The sequence below is a fragment of the Ictidomys tridecemlineatus genome, chromosome 1 (assembly GCF_052094955.1).
Source record: "Ictidomys tridecemlineatus isolate mIctTri1 chromosome 1, mIctTri1.hap1, whole genome shotgun sequence".
Taxonomy (NCBI): Eukaryota; Metazoa; Chordata; class Mammalia; order Rodentia; family Sciuridae; genus Ictidomys; species Ictidomys tridecemlineatus.
The window spans coordinates 253840116-253859189 of NC_135477.1; the positions used below are offsets into that span (position 1 = coordinate 253840116).

The window sequence follows — 19074 nt, forward strand, 5'->3', positions numbered from 1 at the left end:
AAAGGCTCTTTACCACTGAACGACATCTCCAGTCTGATTTACATTTTATTTTGAGACAGCCTTGCTAAATTGCTGGGGGTCTCATTAAGTGATTGAGGCTGGCCTCAAACTTGCAATCCTCCTGCCTCAGTATCTCCTTGCTGTGATTACAAATGTGTGTCCCTGCACCAAGCAATCTGATGAATATTCTACCCATTTCAATTTTTGCATGAATAATTGGATTTAAAAACAATGACACTTATTTTCCTTTATGAAATTGTACATATGGTCAATTGTATATATGGTTAATTTTTTTGTATTTATATTTATTTTTAACCACAATATTACAGTCAGTGGTTAAAAAGAAAAACAAAAGATATTTAAGCAAAAGCAGCATTACATAGTGTGTCAGTTTTACATTGCTGTAACCAAAAACACAAATTATAGGAGCAAATATTCATTTGGCTCATGGTTTCTGAGGTCTCAGTCTGTGATAGGTGGCTTCCATTGCTGTGGGTCTGTTCCAAGGCAGAATATTAAAAAATAAAGCAGAGTTGGGGCAGGATGCTGGGACAGGATGTAGTCCCCAAGGGCATGCCCCCAGTGACCTAGTTCCTTCAAACTTGTCACACCTGCCTACAGTTTCTTTTACCTCCAGTGGTCCATTCAACTTATTCATTCATCAAATAGATTAATCTGATGATGAGGACAGAGACCTCAGGAGCCAATCATCACTTCCAAAAAGCCCCTCCTGTGGACATTGTTGCGTCGGGCACCAAGCATTCAACACATGAGCTCCTCAGCATTCAAGATCCAAACCAAAACACTTAAACATTTCACAGCCCCTTCAAGTAATGCTTGTGCATTTATATCCTTATACTGGTATAGAGTAGTAAGTCCTGAGAATGTTATGATTGAGACAGTTCACAGAGCTGCTGATTTTCCAGATGTCCTGCAGAAGTATTCTCACATGAGAATACTTTGTGATCATGAGATAACTTCTTTGGAGAAATGAGGGTGTAACAATGTCTCAGTTCCATTCAGGGAGCTGTGACCAGGATCTTGAGCCATGTGTTCGTGAACAAATGCCTCTAACCCAACTGTGTGCCAGGTATTTGGCTCAGAGATCAAACTGCAGGTTAGAGCCCAGTTCCTTCCTGAAGATTTTCTCAGTCTAGCAGGTATACACGCACCTGAATAGATAATTATAATAAAACAAGTAAAGTACAAGAGCTGAGGCATAAACCGTGATTTGATGTTTGGAGGAGGGGGTATTATTATGTCTCTTTTTAAATTTTTTTCTTAGTTGTACATGGACACAATACGTTTATTTATTTATTTTTATGTGGTACCAAGGATAGAACCCAGTGCCTCACACGTGATAGGCAAGTGCTCTGCCACTAAGCTCTACCCCCAGCCCATGTCTCTTTTTTTCATAGTATCTATTTAATTCATTTTAATTGACAAGTAAAATTTATATATTTAGCATGTAAAAATGTTTATATGAAATAAACATTCATATGTTGTGGAATAGCTTAATTAAGCTAATTAATACATACATCACCTCATAGATCATGAGAACCCATGAATCTACTCTCATCAATTTTGAATAAGATATAATTTATTTACTGTAATAACCATGTTGTACATTAGATCCCTTGAACTTATGCCTCCCGTCTAACTGAAATTTGTATCCTTTGACCAACTTGATCTCCTGAAATCTGAATCTCCACCGCTAGCCCTTGGAAGACCCGATTCTGCTTCCAGGAATTTTTCTGCAGATTCCACAGAAAAGTGAGATCATGTGATATTTTGTCTTCTTTTGCTTATTTCACTTTAACATAATGCCCTCCAAATTCGTTGGTGTTGTCACAGGTGACAGAATGTCCTTCTTGTTTAGGCTGAATAGTATTCCATCATGAACATATTCCATGATGGTAGACTTTCTTTTCTGATCTGAACCTGACCCAGCTGAAGAAGGATTCTTGGTTGGGTTCCGAGGGTGGAGGGCCCCTGAACTGTCAACTGCATGGTTGAGCTTGTCCACCCTAGGTTCTCTTTCTGCTCCTCACCCACACGCTGGCCACGATGCTGTCCGAACCCATGAGGACTATGCCAGCCCCTCCACTGTGCCTGGAAGGTGCTGGTCCACATTCTTAGCTTCCTCTTGAGAAATGGCAGATGTGACAGTTCTTACAGGGCCCAGAGCAGTCTTGGGGGGGTCTTGGGGTTGCTCTCCTACTTCTGGCAATGAGCCTGAGCATGGCCAACTAGAATCTTGCTTCCCTGTTTCCTGTCAATCACTGATTTCTCAGCCTTCTAGAGGAGTGGCATGTCTTCCGCCACACAGTGCCACCTCCGTCTTCTCCCTTCTCCACGTGCAGTGTCCAGTCTCTCTTTATCTTCTCAGATGAGCAAGATCATCACACATCTATTTTAATTCACAGTTCAGTCTAAATGTTTCCGTTCCTTAAATCATCTTGTACTCTATTGATGCTACATGCTCAATGATGTATTTATTGAAGGAATTAGTGAAACTATGAGTTTTGATTTCCGTTTCTACACTGAGTCGGCTAAGCCCCCTCGAGACACTTTACATGCTTTTAATAATTGAAAAACATTTAATAAACTCCATTTAATTAAACCAAATAAATTATTAATTTAGGCTCTTTAGGACAAAGTTATATGACTATACAATATTTTGCTTATAATAACCCTAATGTATTACATGACTCAACAATGTGCTATCCTAGGAGTGAAACCATTTAAATCTGGAATGTTGGCATCCCATATCTAATGTTTTTATGGATGTTTATAATCTCTAAAACAATGTAATTTTCACACAGCGTGGAGACAAGTTGCCTGGCACAACTTTGCTTTTTATTAAAGCTTCTTTTACGGCAGGATGTCCCCTTTCGTCTTCGCCGTTATAAATTCCCCTGGAATCCTGATGGACAAGTTACAGATGACGTTTCCTACAGTCTGTTTCAAGTCATGACTTCTCTATGAAGCCGTCCACAAGATGGTATTTATGTCCTCCCGCAGGATTATTTGTCTACCAGCTTTTCTGCTTCTGTGGTTTTGTCTTCCATCCAAATCTAGGCACCCTTTAAAGACCCTGCCTCACTCTTCCCTTTCTGGTGTATAATCTCCCCGCCACTGAATTTGTTCAGTGCCAATGTTCACACACAACCCATACTGCACACTCCACTGAACATGTTCACATACTTTTATTTTTCTAGTTGATTTATTGCATACTCCACTGTCCTCATTAGCAAGGTACCTTTTCTTGAATACTTTTCCATCCCAAATTCTTTAAGAAATTCAGAGGTTATGGGTCACAAGAGGCCTGTCTGTCCTTCCTCCAAACACCAAACTGACGTAGACCTGGAGAATGCCATTCCACCCACTTGTAAGCAGCTCCAGCCCCAGAGGAGCTCATCCACTTGTTGGAAGATACTCTGCTCTCATGGTGTTTGGGTCACAGAGGAGCCGGGACCAAAGGAGAAAACTCAAGCCTCAGTTGAAACATCAATTCCTTGTTCCAAATATGAGAACCTCAGTTACACGTTTTCTCGTTCCTAATCAATAACTCAGTATCAATTCCAAACATGATGCCATGCCAGGGTAGGGTGATTATGTCTGGAGAGCTCCCCACTCCTGTGACATGCAGTGGCCCTAAAAGCACTCCTAATAAGGCTTAGAACATTTATATGGCCAGAGACAGGCCTAGGGACAGGTTCCCCACTACACTTCAGGAAGGTGGGACCCAGAGGAGCCTTAGTGGGAAGACAACATGGGGATGTAAGGGAGGTAAAGTCATCTGAAGTTTTCAGACTCAGGTAGCAGATAGACAGTCCACAGGGGCAGAGCAGAGCAGACCGTCACTGTAAGAAAACTGCCAGAGGCCAGGAGGAACTATTTGATTGAATGAGGAGGAATGAGCTCCTACATGCAAAGGGGCTGAGAAGGTCTGCCAGCACTCACCAGTTAGGCTGGGAAGCTCATGGAGCCCGGAGGAGGGTGCTCAGGAGGGTCTTGCCTCAGTAGTGCAGGAAGATTTGCCCTAGTTTAAACATTGGGCTGTTTCCTCTAACAAATCTTAATTAAGGCAAAAGTGTGAAATTAGCTTCAAGTAACTTGTGGTGTCCCAGAACAGAGCTGAAGACACTTGCAGGAATACAAAGGTATCTAGAGCCCGACAAAGTAAAAGAAGTTTCTCATCAAAGAGCACCACACGTCCAGAGTCATGGGGACTGTGTCCCACATGGAGGAGAAAAACTGGTCAGCTGAAACCGGCACAGATGTTAGGGATAGCAGTTAACAAAACTGTTAGTGTATTTCATGGGTTAAAAGTCAAATGGAGCCATGAAAATCTAAGACAGACCCAAAGGAAAAATTCTACAGGGGTTTGATTCATCAGTCTGAGATAAAAATTCACTGGATGGGATTATTGTAGATTCAACATGGTAGAAAAAAATATTATTTAACTTTAGCATCCTAATAGAAATCTCACACACACACACACACACACACACACACACACACACACACAATGTTTAAGAAGAAAGAGAATCTATGAGTTGGAGTAACTCCAAGTAAAATAATGTGGACTTAACTTAAGTCACTGAAGGAGAGAAGAAAGTGGAGAAGAGAAAAGATGTTTAAAAGAAATAGTGGCATTTTTTTTGGTTTGATAGTTTCTATCAAACCACATAGTTTCATATCACATAGTTTCCATCAAACTTCAAGTCTGAGAAGCTCAATGAAACCCAAGTATAAGAAGCTTGAATAAAACAACTCCAGAGAACATTATCATTAAATTGTACAGAACCAGTGATGGAGGAAAAATTTTTAAAGCAGATAGAAAAAAAGATAACATATATACAAAGAAATAAAGTTTAAGTTAACTATAGATTTTTGGCCAGAAACAGTGCAATTAAGAGGACTTTGAAGCAAACATGTCTTTTAAAAATGAGGGCAAAATAAAAACTTTTAAAATCATGTCAAGTTGAAAGTATTCACCAAAATAGAAATACTGCAAAAAGGGCCCGAGGTAGTCCTTCAGACAGAACAGTTGGAATGTGGATATACATCAACGATGCACAGTGCTGGACACTCTGCTTCTCTGTTTTGGAAGGTAGTTTGAAAATCAAGAAGCGGTCGTCAACAACACTGAAAAAACATTCTGTCCCAGAACCTGAAGCAAGCATAGCCCATGGTGTGTGTCTCATCTCAGAAGTCCACAGTTAGGCAAACCTGAGTCAGAGCCTGGTGCTGGGTCACTGTTAGGGGACAAACAGCTGGGATGATGGGAATAGCAGGGTAAGAGTATAATTCTCTAACATGGGCCCACTGTGCTGACACCCACATGCTTTCTTTGCTGAAAAGCAATTTTGCCTGCACCCCTGCCTGGCCCAAGTGGATGGAACATCACATTCTTCAGCAAAGTACCTGTTATTTGCAAAGAAATTACTTTGATAAGAGGAACCCAATTACTTTGAAGGGAGAGACTTTTGTGACCCTTTTCACAGACCAGATTCTGGAAGATAAAGATGGTTTCTCCAAACCATACCTGTAAGAATGTATGGTGAAGAATCCAGTTAGAACCTGTTAGCATGGGCCCAGGTGACCTGGAGTCGCCATGGCAGGGGAACTTAAAAGTCTGATGTCACACTGCTGACAGTCGAAAGTCAAGAAGTGCACCTGGCAGGACTCTCGATCTTCTCTGGGATCCCCAGTAAAGCTGGAGTGCACTGGCTGTTCTTGGGTTCTCATATTTCCAAATGAATTTCATGACTGCTTTTTCTGTTTCTATGAAGAATGTCACTGGAATTTTAATAGAAATTGTGTTAAATCTGTATTGTGCTTTTGGTATCATGCCATTTGACCATATTAATCCAAGAACATGGGAGGTTTTTCCATTTTCTAAGGTCTTCAAATTCTCCCTTTAGTGTTCTGTAGTTTTTGTTATAGAGGTCTTTCACCAATTTTGTTAGATTGCTTTCCAAGTTCTTTCTTTCTTTCTTTCTTTCTTTCTTTCTTTCTTTCTTTCTTTCTTTCTTTCTTTCTTTCTTTCTTTCTTTCTTTCTTTCTCTCTCTCTTTCCTTCTCTCTCTCTCTCTCTCTCTCTCTCTCTCTCTCTCTCTCTCTCTCTCTCTCCTTTCTCTATTGTGAATGGGATGGTCTTCCTAATTTCTCTTTCAGCTGATTCACCCTTAGTGTATAGAAATGCATTTGATTTATGGGTGTTAATATTGTACCCTGCTACTTTGATGAGTTCATTTATGAGTTCTAGAAACACTCTGGTGGAGATTTTGGGGGCTTCTATATTTAGAATCATGTTGTTGGCAAATAGGGATACTTTGAGTTCTTCTTTTTCTATTTGTTTGCCATTGATTTTTTTTCTAATTGCTTTGGCGAGGGTTTTAAGGACTATGCTGAATAGAAGTGGTGAAAGAGGGAATCCCTGTCTTGTTGCAGGTTTTAAAACAAACACTTTCAATTTTTCTCCATTTAAAATGATGATGGCCTTGGATTTAGCATTTATACCTTTACAACATCGAAGTATGTTCCTATCCTTAGTTTTTCTAGTGCTTTGAGCATGAATGGATGCTGAACTTTATCAAATGCTTCTTCTGCCCCTAGTGAGATATTCACGGGATTCTTGTCTTTAAGCCTATTGATGTGATGAATTACATTTATTGATTTCCTGTGTTGAACCAACCTTGCATCCCTGGGATGAAGTGCACTGATCATGGTGCACCACCTTTAGTATGTTTTTATATGGGATTCCTGAATAGGGAAAGCAACCCTTAATGAGGAAAGTAGAGCAGGACACATCATGAGACCAGATGTTAAATTGTACTATGGGGCTGTTGTAATAAAAACATCATGGTATTGGCACAAAAACAGAAATGAAGACCAGTGGAACAAAATAGAAAACACAGAGACAAACCCACATAAATACAGTTACTTCATACTAGACAAAGGCACCATAAGCATACATTAAAGAAAAGATAGCCTCTTCAACAAACAGTGCAGGGTAAACTGAAAATCCATATGTAGTAGTAGAATGAAATTTAACCCCTTTCTCTCACCCTGCACAAATCAACTCAAACTGACTCAAGAACCGAGTCATTAGACCAGAGATCCTGTGCCAACTAGAAGAAAATGTAGGCCCAACTCTCCATCATATCAGCTTAGGAACCAAATTCCTTAACAAGACTCCTAAACCACAAGAAGTAAAATCAATAAATGGTATGTTATCAAACTAAAAAGTTTATTCACAGCAAAGGAAACCATGAAGAACATGGAGAGAGAGCCTACAGAATAGGAGAAAATCTTTTCCACAAATATCTCAGATAGAGCTTAATTAAGAATTCAAAAAAAACTTATACCACAAAAACAAATAATCCAATTAATAAATGAGCAAAGTAACTGAACTGGCATTTTACAGAAGAAATATGAATGGTCAAAAATATATCAAAATATGTTCAACATCTTCAGCAATTGGAAGAAATGCCAATTAGAACTACACTGAGACTCCATCTCAACTCCAATCAGGATGGCAGTATTCAAGAATACAAGTAACAATAAATGTTGGTGAGGATGTGGAGAAAAGGTTTAGCCATACATTGCTGGTGGGAATGCAAATTGGTGCAACCACTCTAATAAGCAGTATGAAGATTCCTCAGAAAACTAGGAATGGAACCACCAATTGATCTAGTTATTTCACTCTTTGGCATATATGCAAAGGACTTAAAATCAGCATACTACTGTAATGTGACCACATCAATGTTTATAGCAGCTCAATTAACAATAGCTAAGCTATGGAAACAACCAAAGTGCCCTTCAACAGATAAATGGATAAAGAAAATGTGGTATATATACACAATGGAATATTACTCAGCCGTAAAGAAGAATAGAATTATCCTTAATAGAATAAATTAAATGGATGGAACTGGAGACTATCATGTCATATGAAATAAGCCAACCCCCCCCCAAAAAAAAAACAAAGGCTGAATGTTCTCTCTGATATATGGATGCTAACAGATAATACCGGGGGAGGGGTAGAGAGAATAGAAGTTCATTGGATTAGACAAAGGGGAATAAGAGAAGGGATGGGAGATGGGAAAAGGTGAGACAGTAGAATGAACTGGACATAACTTTCCTGTGGACACATATAAATACACAACCAGTGAAATCCACATCACGTGCAACCACAAAATGGGATCCTAATTAAAGTAAGTCATACTCCATACATATAATGCATCAAAATGCATTCTACTGTCATTTGTATCTAGAGAGAACATGACAACAACAAAGACTGAAGGGGAGGAGAGGCACGTTGTGCTTCTCCTCTCTGATGGGATCCACTTCCTCCCCTAGAGTGAGCTCTTTCCCTTTTCCTATTCATTCAACAAATGCATTCCTGTTGCTGAGTGACGTGTCCGAAATCTTTCTGACTTAGTCACAGAATCAAGGTTGGAAGCAGGGGGGGGGGGCGGGGGGGTGTCTTTGGGTTGCCTTGTTTTCTTGGAAGTCCCTGGCTCTGTAACGTCACCTTGATGGTCTCCCCTCTGTCCCAGGGAAATGCAGTGAATTGAGACTCCTCCTTAGATAACAGGAACTATTACTATCCATATAGTGGTAAGGAGCTCCGTGCTGTGTTTCAGGATGGTGTCAGTGCACAGGTACAGGCTGGCTTCCTCTTACACAGATAGATTTAACACACAGTATGTTTTAAAGTCTGGAAAAAAAAATCCAGAGCTTGGATATTTTTGTGGGAGGGAACTATCAAAGCAAGAGACTTTGCGAGGGAAGGAAATGAAGGTGAGATATAGAAAGTGCATCTGGGAGAGGTCTTATTATTTATTTCTTGCCAATAATACTTGGTGCCCTTCAGAATATGCAAGAAGAAAAGTTGGGACTTAACCAACAGCTTACCCCTCAGTCTTAGCTCCCTCAAGCAAAAGGTGTCTCATCTACAAAGTGTCTTTTACTTTAATCTCCCAAATAACGTCAATGTTTTAAAAAAAAAAAAAATCTGCTCCCATGGAAAAGAACCTGGGTAGTTTTAATATATGTATGGGACACACCACGTTTGACATTTCAAAGATCTCACCTGAGACCATCCCAGGGTAGTGAATACAATGAAATCTTCTTTTTGGAAAGAAAGATCTATACAATTTTGGAAGTTTAAATTCTCCAAAACGGACCCTACCCAATGCTTCAGTATGAGATAGCATTCTTGTTTTCTCATTTCCAAAATTTAACTGTGCAGATAATTTATCTTTTCAATAAAGTTAAATGTGGAATTGTAAATGTGTTCCTGAAATTTTTGGTTAAAACATATGATTTGTTGTAATTGTTTGTTAAATAATTTAACTGTGTAAAAAATAAAATGACTAGAATATGACACCAAAGAGCTGTCATTGGAATAGCTGAGATCCTTAAAGTTCTGTCTGAATCATTTTTCATTAAAGTTAATCCTAAGCTTTAGTCAGCTTTGCAGAAGCCGTTTTCATTGAGTCACATGATCATTTTTAAAGGTGATGTATCATGTATCTCAAAGATTGTGCTTTTAGCAATTAGACTGTATAGAATGTGTAATATTGTGATTCTGCTGGAATTTGAAGCATGAAAAAGCCAGGTTTTAAAGCATTATCTTCTTTATAGTACATAAGTAATATGGAGACCAGATTAGCATGCTGAAGCAGTGAGAAGCCCAGTGCGGGTAAACACAGTCTTTAAGTCATGGTAACAAAGGAATTGTTTACTAAACCTACAGTTTTAATGTCAGGAATGTTACTGACACTTGGAAGCTGACCAACTGCCAGAAATAGCAAGGCCACTGTTTCCTAGGCCATATGTCATTTAGTCCTCAGCCCACCTTACAGAATGAGTACGCTGAACCCATTTTACAGGAGATGGAGCAGATCTCAAGTAGCTCCTTTTAAGCCAGTGGACAGCAGCCTGTCTGAACTTCCAGTCCTCGTCACATCCCTCGGTTACATCCTGTTTCTCTAATGTGACCCCTTTGAAAACGGGGCTTTCCCTCTGCCATTCTGTCGCTTCAGTGGGGACCTCCCATTTCACAGAGATGACATCATTCACCTTGTTGCTTGGTTTCTTTCAGGAACTACAGTTTGAAAGGCTGACCCGGGAGCTGGAGGCTGAACGGCAGATTGTCGCCAGCCAGCTAGAGCGATGCAAGCTTGGGTCCGAGACAGGCAGCATGAGCAGCATCAGGTACTGGCACCCTGCTCTCCCCGCTTTCTGGGCTTCCAGCGGTCTTTGAAAGTAAATCCTGGTGTTTAGATTCTCCTTTCCAACCTGGATGGGGAATTGGGATGTTCAGTCAGACGTTGGAAAGAAATGACAACTGACCTGATTTAAGATGTTCAAAAGATGCCTAGTGAGGCCTGATTTGTACTCAGAACTCTTTTAACCAGATGAATGTCTGCCCTGGATGCAAATTATGCATGATTTTACACAAAGGGAGGCGTTGCCTTCAGTCAAGTTGTTGGAAATCAGAGATGCCAAATCCTGAGCTCCCAGACTGCAGCTAATGTTGCTTCTTCTTATTGCTGTTCCCTAAATGATCCAGAGACGCAGGCTCCTAAAGTTAGAGAAAATTTTGATGTATCCTATATTGTTTGCTAATATATAATGATAAATTATAAAATTGCCTCCCAAGTATCAGCCACACGTGCAATTCCCCATGTGTAAAAATACTTACCCACCCATGGGTGGAAGTGACAGTTGAATCAGTGCTGTCTTAAAACCCCACCCTTTAGTCACATGACCAGAAGAATCACCCTCCTCAGGGCCATGTCTTCATATCAAAGCATGTAAGGATTGTGAGTGTGTGTGTGGATGCGTGTGCATGAATGGAACTTCCATTGCTCAGAAGCACATTGTCCTTCCCCACCTTGTTTGGTGATGTGGTTTGGGCACTCTGCATTTTTAGAGTGGCATCGTAATTAGGGAACAGTATCACATAAACTCTAGCATTTCCTGCCCCATCTGAAACGACATGGGCAGGCAGGCTGGGAAGGGTTGCTTGCCCCTGTACTGCAAGTGAGGACCAGCTCCCTGCTCTCTGCAGGGCCTGCCATCTCTGCGACCTCATTCTCATTAGCATTTTCAATTTTGTCACTGCATTCACAGTCCCCTGTTCATAGGCAGTCCCATGGCCTGTCATAGACGGAAAGGGGACAGTGATTCTTGGTCCTGGGCTCTGCCTCCAGTTTACTCTGGAAGCCAAAACATGAGCTGGGTGGACTCATCGGTTGTGCTACCATAAAATACTCAAAGTGCATACGCCACGCATCTTATCCCATTGTTCTCTCATTGGTTGAATATGGAAAACCTTTACACGGAAATCTTTGTGCCCTGTGTGGTTAGATGGCTGGGATATCATTTTCATTATAGGACATAGAGAAGTATCTGTTATCCCTCCACATACTTGGTGCATGGTAGCAGGTGGGAGGTTCAGTGTGGTCTCTTAAACTCACCACAGACTTGTCTAAGCATCCACAGTTGCCAACACAGGATGCGTAAGGAAAAGGGGAGGGAATTCTTCCCTTCAAATTGGTTGACCGTTTGCAGGTGGGTGGCTGTGGGGACAGAGGTAAGCCTGCGTTGGCTTCTCTGCATGTGGCTGTGCGCAGCTGAAGAGGTCTGGGCAGGACCCCACGTCTTGAGCGGCACAGAGGGTCAGGCTTTATTGCTCCCCAGGCTCCACTGGACTGACCTCTATTTTCCCTGAAGCCTGCTTACCTTTTGATTTATGTCCTAATCTCTCTATGTGACGGTGTCACGTACTGTGTGTCTTCCACTCCTTTTCACTCCCCCACCCCCTGCCAGGAGCAGGTCTAGGGAACCATGTAGGAGCCGGTTCCTGACTGAACTAAAGCGGACATCTGACCCAAGGGGAACTCAGCCGATGACGAGTCTGTAAAATTGGAGTGAGGGACTTAAAATCTGTGACATGCAGGGCACAGAAACCATGGTAGCTTGTGTGTTCGTGTAGGGCTCTGTAGTGACAGAGAGCAGCCCGACGGAGAAACCTGAATGGGCCCTGAAAATTAGGGAGACTCTAGTTTAATTAGTTTGTTTCATTTTATTTTATTTTATTTTAGGATGGGCTGCATGCATAAGATTATCTGTTAACTTCTTAAATCTTTCCTCTTTGTTCATTTGATTTTTCTTGAGTTAATTTCTTTTCTTGGATCCAAAGTATATTGAACAAACACAGCACTGAATGACCAATTTAGATGGAAAACGGATCTCTTGATAATTTTGGTTCCTTACTTCCTGGCTTTATAGCCCAGGGTGCTTCGTCTACAAATCCATGTTAAATATGTATTAAACAAGAGTGTTAAGTGAAAAAGACACTGTCCAATTATTTCCCCTTACCATAGTTAATATTAGTCTTCTCTAACTTGAATACTTTGTATTTTTATAAATTTCGAGTGTATGAATTCACATTTATGTAACATAAGCATTTTATTGATATATCTGTAGAGAACAACCCATACGTACCTTCTACTATTGTTGGATTTTTTTTTTTAATCATAACCTACTTGTTTGCATGGCTTCAGAAAAGCATCTTTGGAAATTCATGCCTTCATTAAGGGTGAGAGACTAACCTAGTTATCACATCAAAAGGGATATTTAAACAAAAATAGAATATCAACAATTTCTCCAAAAGGAGGACAGTTAAAGAAGTCTGTGATAATTTAGATGTTGACTCATTCCTCCTAGTGATGCTAGAGGGTGGGTGGGAGAATTTCTTGGAGGAACTGAAACAAAATCAAGTCATATTTTCCTGACTTATTTTTATGTAACAAGTAGAATTCACTTATAAATATAACTTGTTTTTTTCTTCTGCCTTTACTAGTGACAGGAAATTGTTCCCTCTGATTCCTAAGACTGGTAGTCACAGCAATATTTGAACTTAGAAAAAAAAATGTTATCAGTATGTATTTATAGCAGTCAATCTTACAGCAGAGCATCAAAGAGTAAATGAGAACGCTGGGCATGGGAGGGAGGGATCTGGAGATGTTTGCTGTTGCAGATCGGCTTCTGCATCTCGCTGTCTAGCTTAAGTATAGCTGCAAACAGGAGCGTTGTGGCCTCTTAAACTCTTCACAGACTTTTTCTTGACATTCAAGGCAGACCATAGTTTCCGTACTCAGACTGATTCATAGTCGTGCAAGTCTTCTCAGCCATCCAAAAGGAACTACTACAGGGGCTTGTTACTAGAGGTACAGTTCTGCTGTGTGGCTTGTCTCCTTCCTGCGTTGGCTTTCTGCACCCAGAACCTATTTTTTAGATCAAACTTTTCCCATCTCCTGGGTCCTCTTTCCATTACTATAATTATAATCTGGTTCCATAATTTCTCCTAGATTCCCCAAAATCATCCAGACCTGAGGCAGGCACATTATGCAGGTGCTCTTTGTTTGATGTCCTGGTCTAGTCCCCCGTTATTTAGGGACTAAACCAGCCCCTGTTGGTAGTAGCTTCACCAAGCCTGTCAACTGGGTCTTGGACTGGCAGCCTGCTGAGCCTTTTGGTCTAGAGACCTGCCTGAGTGTGTGCCTCTGGAATACTCTCCAAGACCCTGTAGCAGCCTCCCAACTCATCCTATGTCTACATTCATCCCAAATCCCGTCTCCACGTGGCATGAGATTAGTTTGCAGAATACACAGATCTACCGAGGACACTCTCAACTTCTGCAACCTCTACCATGCTTTCCTGTCTCAGTTCCTACGACCATGTAGTGCCTAGTTCCTAGAACATCCTGTCTCTTTAGCCTGGTTCCCTCCTTCTATTGTTCCAATCACTAATCTAAGGGGCTCATAACCTTTGAATATGTTCTTGATTAGTCCAAACTGGACCATTCCCTTCTTTGGGAGTCATCATAGCTCAATAAAGCATTGGATAGGTTGTGACTAACTCTTTGTGGATAATTCTTGAAGCACCCTGTTGCAAAATGTTTTATCCTTCATTGAAAGGATAAGTGGGGATTTGCGTAAGTGCTACTGGAAAATTAAGGGCATCTCAATAGATGCCCACTCTCCTTGACTCCCTGGGAGAGCAGGAACATAGTGGAGAAATGTTGAATTCTAATTACTGTTGGACCCACCTTATGGACTGCTTCTCAGCTCCGCTTCATTCTTTGAAGACTGATGAGGGTAGACGATGGTGATGTCAATGATGACAACAATGAGGATGATGGGGACATGTGACAATAGTAAGACTAACAGTTGCTGTGATCGTCCTGTGGGCTGGTACTTTTCTGAGAATTTTTCATGTCACCTCATTTCATACTTGTGATAACCCTTCCAGGTCAATGACATCATTGCGTCCACTTTGTCAGTAGGCAGCCATGGTGGAGCAGGGCAGGAGAACACGTCCATGGGAGGGCATCTCCACATGAGGGGTCTGGCTGCACTGCCTGCTGAGCCAGCCAGCAGGAGCCTGAGTGGCACAGTGGGCGCAGACTCGGTGTGACTGACCGTCCTGCAGCACACTGCCTCTGAGCTGGGTCACTGGGCACCTTGGGGCTTCACTGAGGAATTCCTCTAACAGAGCTGGTGACTGGGCATTGGAAGGCCACAGAGGCAGGGAGCTGGACATGACCTTGTCCATCAGGGAGGGCATAGACCATAGCCCAAGGCCAGTAGAGCCACAGCCTCTACTAATGAAGAGAGGCAGTGTGACATCAGCAGGCTGCAGAGAAGCAGGTGGCAGTGCTAATTACATGATCCCTGCCCCTGCCTCCCTGCAGCCACTCTTTTTAAAGTCCCCGTGGAGAGCAGGGAGAAGGATCTCAGGAGGAGGCTAGACAGCGGGTAGGCATGAGAGCATCCTGGTTTGGTGCTCAGACGCAGGTGGCTCCTCTGGATAAGACCTCAGGATATGGAAAGACAGCAACAGTCTCACCATAGGAGCAATCGCAGCTCAGTTCCTGCACTAGAGGCATTGCATATTGTTTGAGCAGAGAAGTCGATGAGTAGAACATAGGAATCAAATGGATTTTAAAAACGGAGGCATTGATCTCAATAAGTATGAAGTCTGAATGTTGACAAGGTTCTTTTGATGTCCCAATGACATCATGACCCTAGTAGACTTTTCTGGGGTCCTGTGGCATTTCACTGACGGTTGTGAGAAGTGTTCTCAACAAGATTCACTGGCCCATGCTTATAATCCCCAGAGTTTGGGGGGTTGAGGCAGACTTAAAGCTAGACTCAGTAATTTAGCAAGGCCCTAAACAACTTAGTGAGGCCCTATCTCAAAATACAGGAATGTAGCTCAGTGTTTAAGTACCCCTGGGTTCAACCCCTGGTACCATAAAACAAGAAATGGCCTATGAATGAGCAGAGTGGGGAAGGGAGGGAACGCATGTTTATCTCTCTCTCTTTTCCTTCATACACATGCACACATACACATAGAGATCAACAAATAAACACACATACACACACACACAGCTATATATTAAATTAATATATGTGCCTATATGTAATCATATAGAGAATTAATTCTATTTCTTATATATAATGTAAATACACATAAAAAAATAATTCCAGAGGTCCTTACTTGGCCCACCATAGCCCTGGGGCATCTGAGATAGTCCAGACTCCTCCATAAACCTTGGAGGCATTGATGCCCAAACCAAACTCCAAGTGTGATAGTCGGAGAGGAGGAGATGGTCTGTGGTAGACCCTGACAGCTCCTAAACCCACCATTCACCTCACCCTTACAACCACCTACAAGGAAATATGTCTTGCATTATATGGATGAGCAAACCATCCTGATATGTTAAGTACTTGATCAAAGCCCATAGATAGCAAATGTATAGCTGTAGTCCAGTCCTAGGCTGCAGATTCCAGACCCCTGTTCTTCCACCCTGTGCTATAGCTTTTCTGTATTCCTGTCTTTCTGACGTCCCCCTGACACCTGTACTTAGCTGACATTATATTTCTCACAGCCAAAGTATTGAAATTTTCTCTTCCCCTAGATTGTGAGACACCTGAAGAGGGTGACCTTGATATTGGCATTCAGGTGACCATAGTCCAAGTCAGTGCCTGACATTCAGTTGTTTCTGAACCTGACCAACTTCTCTGGATTCTCATCTTTTCCTTTGGACGTAGGTTTTAATGGCTCCTCTTATTTATTTGGAAATTGTCTCTTGGTTTTATATCATCTCTTGATATTGCTGTCCCTGGCAGCAACCTAAGTCCTCACTAAAGAAAATTAAATGCTTTTCAGAATTTTCAGCTACCGCCAGTTCCCTCAACTCTTGGCTCACCCAGGTCTTCCAGATGTGTGTCTCTTTTTAATAGCCCACTCGTCACTAGCTGGTCTCAAGGACTGTGAGCCTGTTCAACAGTGCAGCTTGAGGTGGCAGAATCATAGAAATTCACCAAGGTTTCTGTCCTGCCTGGTGTTCACAGCCTGTACAAACTCAGAGATGTGTTCAGGAAGAGCCTCATGTCTGTAATTAGGTGATGTTATATGGCATATGGAGATTATCTGGGTGGGCCTGACCTAGTTACATAAACCCTTTAAATCTGGGTCTGGAGGTCAGAGACAAAGGAAATCAGAAATTCAATCAAAGCCACAGATATTTGACATGAGATATGTTTTCTGTTGCTGGCTTTGAGGCTGGAGGGGCTGTATGGCTAACGATGCAGTAGGCATCTAAATGTTGGAAACCAGAACCTCAATTCTATAATTGAAAGGAATTAAATTTAGCTGAGAAACTGAATGAATTTGAAGGGGATTATTTCCCAGAATCTCCTAAAAATGAAATTCACCCTTCAGAAAATTTCCTGATAGCCCTATAAAACCCTGAGCAGAGAACCTGCCCAGCCGTTACAAAACTTATGTAACTGTAAGCTAAAGCAGTCTGCACTGTTTCAAGCTGCTACACTTTGTGGTGATTGGTTATGCAGTGATAGAAATCTAATGTGATGCATTCTAATCAATCATACCACATATTGCAAAAAGTTGAATTATGAAACATTGTGAGAGGCAATAATTTTTATTGTTTGATGACTTGTACCCCATTCAAAAGTTCAGGGCAGATGGCCTATTTTATTCTTCACACATAAATATGCATCCATTTGGACACAGAAATCTGTAGCTCTGATTCTAGGAAGTGGAGGTATTTGTGCAGCAGTGTGATGCTTTCCTGTAAGAACAAAGGCAACTAAATAAAACAATCATTTTTAGTGACACCCCTTTTATAATAGAAATACTCGGAACTGGCATCTGTAGTTATTTTTAAAAAGCATAAAAATAATGAATAACAAATTAGTAGTTCATGAGGAATGCAAGTCAAATAATCACATACTTTTTTGTCAGAATGAAATTTATTTATTTAAAAGTGTGATAGGATCTGGGTGTGGTGGCACAGGTCTGTAATCCCAGCAACTCAGAAAGCTGCTACAAGTATAATTGCAAGTTCAAAGCCAGCCTCAGCAAATTAGAGATGCCCTAAGCAACTTAGTGAGGCCCTAAGCAGCTTTATGAGACCCTGTCTTAGACAATTAATAAAATATATATCTTTGAAAAAGGACTAGGTAATGTGGCTCAGTGGTAAAACTCCTGGGTTCAATCCCAGTAACCCCCCTCCATGAAAAGATGCATGATAGGTGAATTTTCTTAAGGAAATAAATTGCATATGAATATAATTAATTCCAAAGTAGAGTGGTTCATACATTTTTCATTAAATTATAATATATTTAAATAATCATATTTACTCTTTTTAAATAAAGAAATAGGTTTGCCAGAGTATTTTATTTTGGAAAGTAGATATGTTAGATATTGAAATAACTGCTTGTTAGTTTTTAAAATAAGGTTCTTCTTGCTGGGCACAGTGGTGCATGCCTGTAATCCCAGCAACTCAGTAGGCTGTGGAAGAAGGATCACAAATTCAAAGCCAATCTCAGCAATTTAGCAAGGGCCTAGCACTTAATGAGGTCCTATCTTTAAATAAAAGGCTGGATGTATATGTGAGTCAATGGTTAAGTGTCCCTGGGTTCAATCCCCAGGGCCAAATTGTAATGATAATGATAATTATAATTACAATAAATTAAAAATAAAATAAGATTCTTCTTATAATTTAAGTATTTCTACGAATATACCAATTCCCAAACACAGTCATTTAGCCAAATGTAAAAGTCACTGGGAGTGTAGGATTTTAGATAATTATTTACAGTGTATGCATGCTTGCCAGCTAGAAAAAAAAAAAACAGCAATCACAGAGCATTCAATCATTTTTATTTGTTTTTGGTTTTAAATTTTTACTTTTCCTTTAAATACTGGTTTTATTTTAAATTAGAAAGTCAGTAGTTGTCAGTTGCTGTCTTGGTCTGTTTTGTGCGCGGCTAAACCAGAATTCCACAGACTGGATAATTGGTAAAGACTAGGGAGTGACTTTTTTATAGTTCAGGAGGATGGCAAGTCCAAGGTCAAGGGGTGGCATCTGCGGTGAGCTTTTTGTTGGGTGCTCACCTGGTGGAAGATGGAGAGAGGTGAACTGCTTCTGAGAGCCCTTACACAGCAGTGATGGTCCATTCATGAGGAAAGGGCCCTGTGACCTAAGGCCTGCCCTTAGGCCCACCCCTCAGCACTGCTGCCTGGGGTGGGGAGGGGTGTCCAGCTCCAACGCAGGAGTGCTGGGGGACAGGAGCATTCACACTGTAGCAGTTCCCATGGAAAGAATCATTTGGAGGGGATAGATATTACTCCTTCAAAAAAGTTATGCTCAGTCATTCAAAAAAGGCAATTAGTTTATTGAAATTTAAAATCCAAATTACTAATGCAGTAGTCATTTCCAAAGTCTTTGAGAATGCCTGTTCCATTATAAAAAGAGCAAATAAGCAGAGGGACTACAGACATATTTTGATATTTTTCTCCTTTACATTGCCAATTTTATTTAAAAAGAAAAAAGGGTTTGTTTTTCTTCTGGTTACTTCCAGTGTAAATTTTAGAGCAGAGACTTTCCTCAGAAAAGTTTCTAAATTTTTTTTTATTTTACAACAATCTTTCCTGTTATCCCTCTTTATTAAATTTC

The 19074-nt window shown here is 40.9% G+C and overlaps 1 protein-coding gene across 12 annotated transcripts in view; it reads left to right on the plus strand.

Annotated features, from left to right (window-relative positions):
- Positions 1 to 19074, plus strand: part of Ctnnd2 (catenin delta 2) — an 849641-nt gene that overhangs the window by 295168 nt on the left and 535399 nt on the right. For 9 of the 12 annotated variants that reach the window (XM_078018082.1, XM_078018095.1, XM_078018091.1 and 6 more), the window contains one exon: positions 10120 to 10232. The exons of the other annotated variants lie outside the window; for them this stretch is intronic. In XM_078018082.1, the coding sequence (XP_077874208.1) occupies positions 10120 to 10232 (113 nt within the window). The remainder of the gene's footprint in view (positions 1 to 10119; positions 10233 to 19074) is intronic. 12 annotated transcript variants of the gene reach the window in all.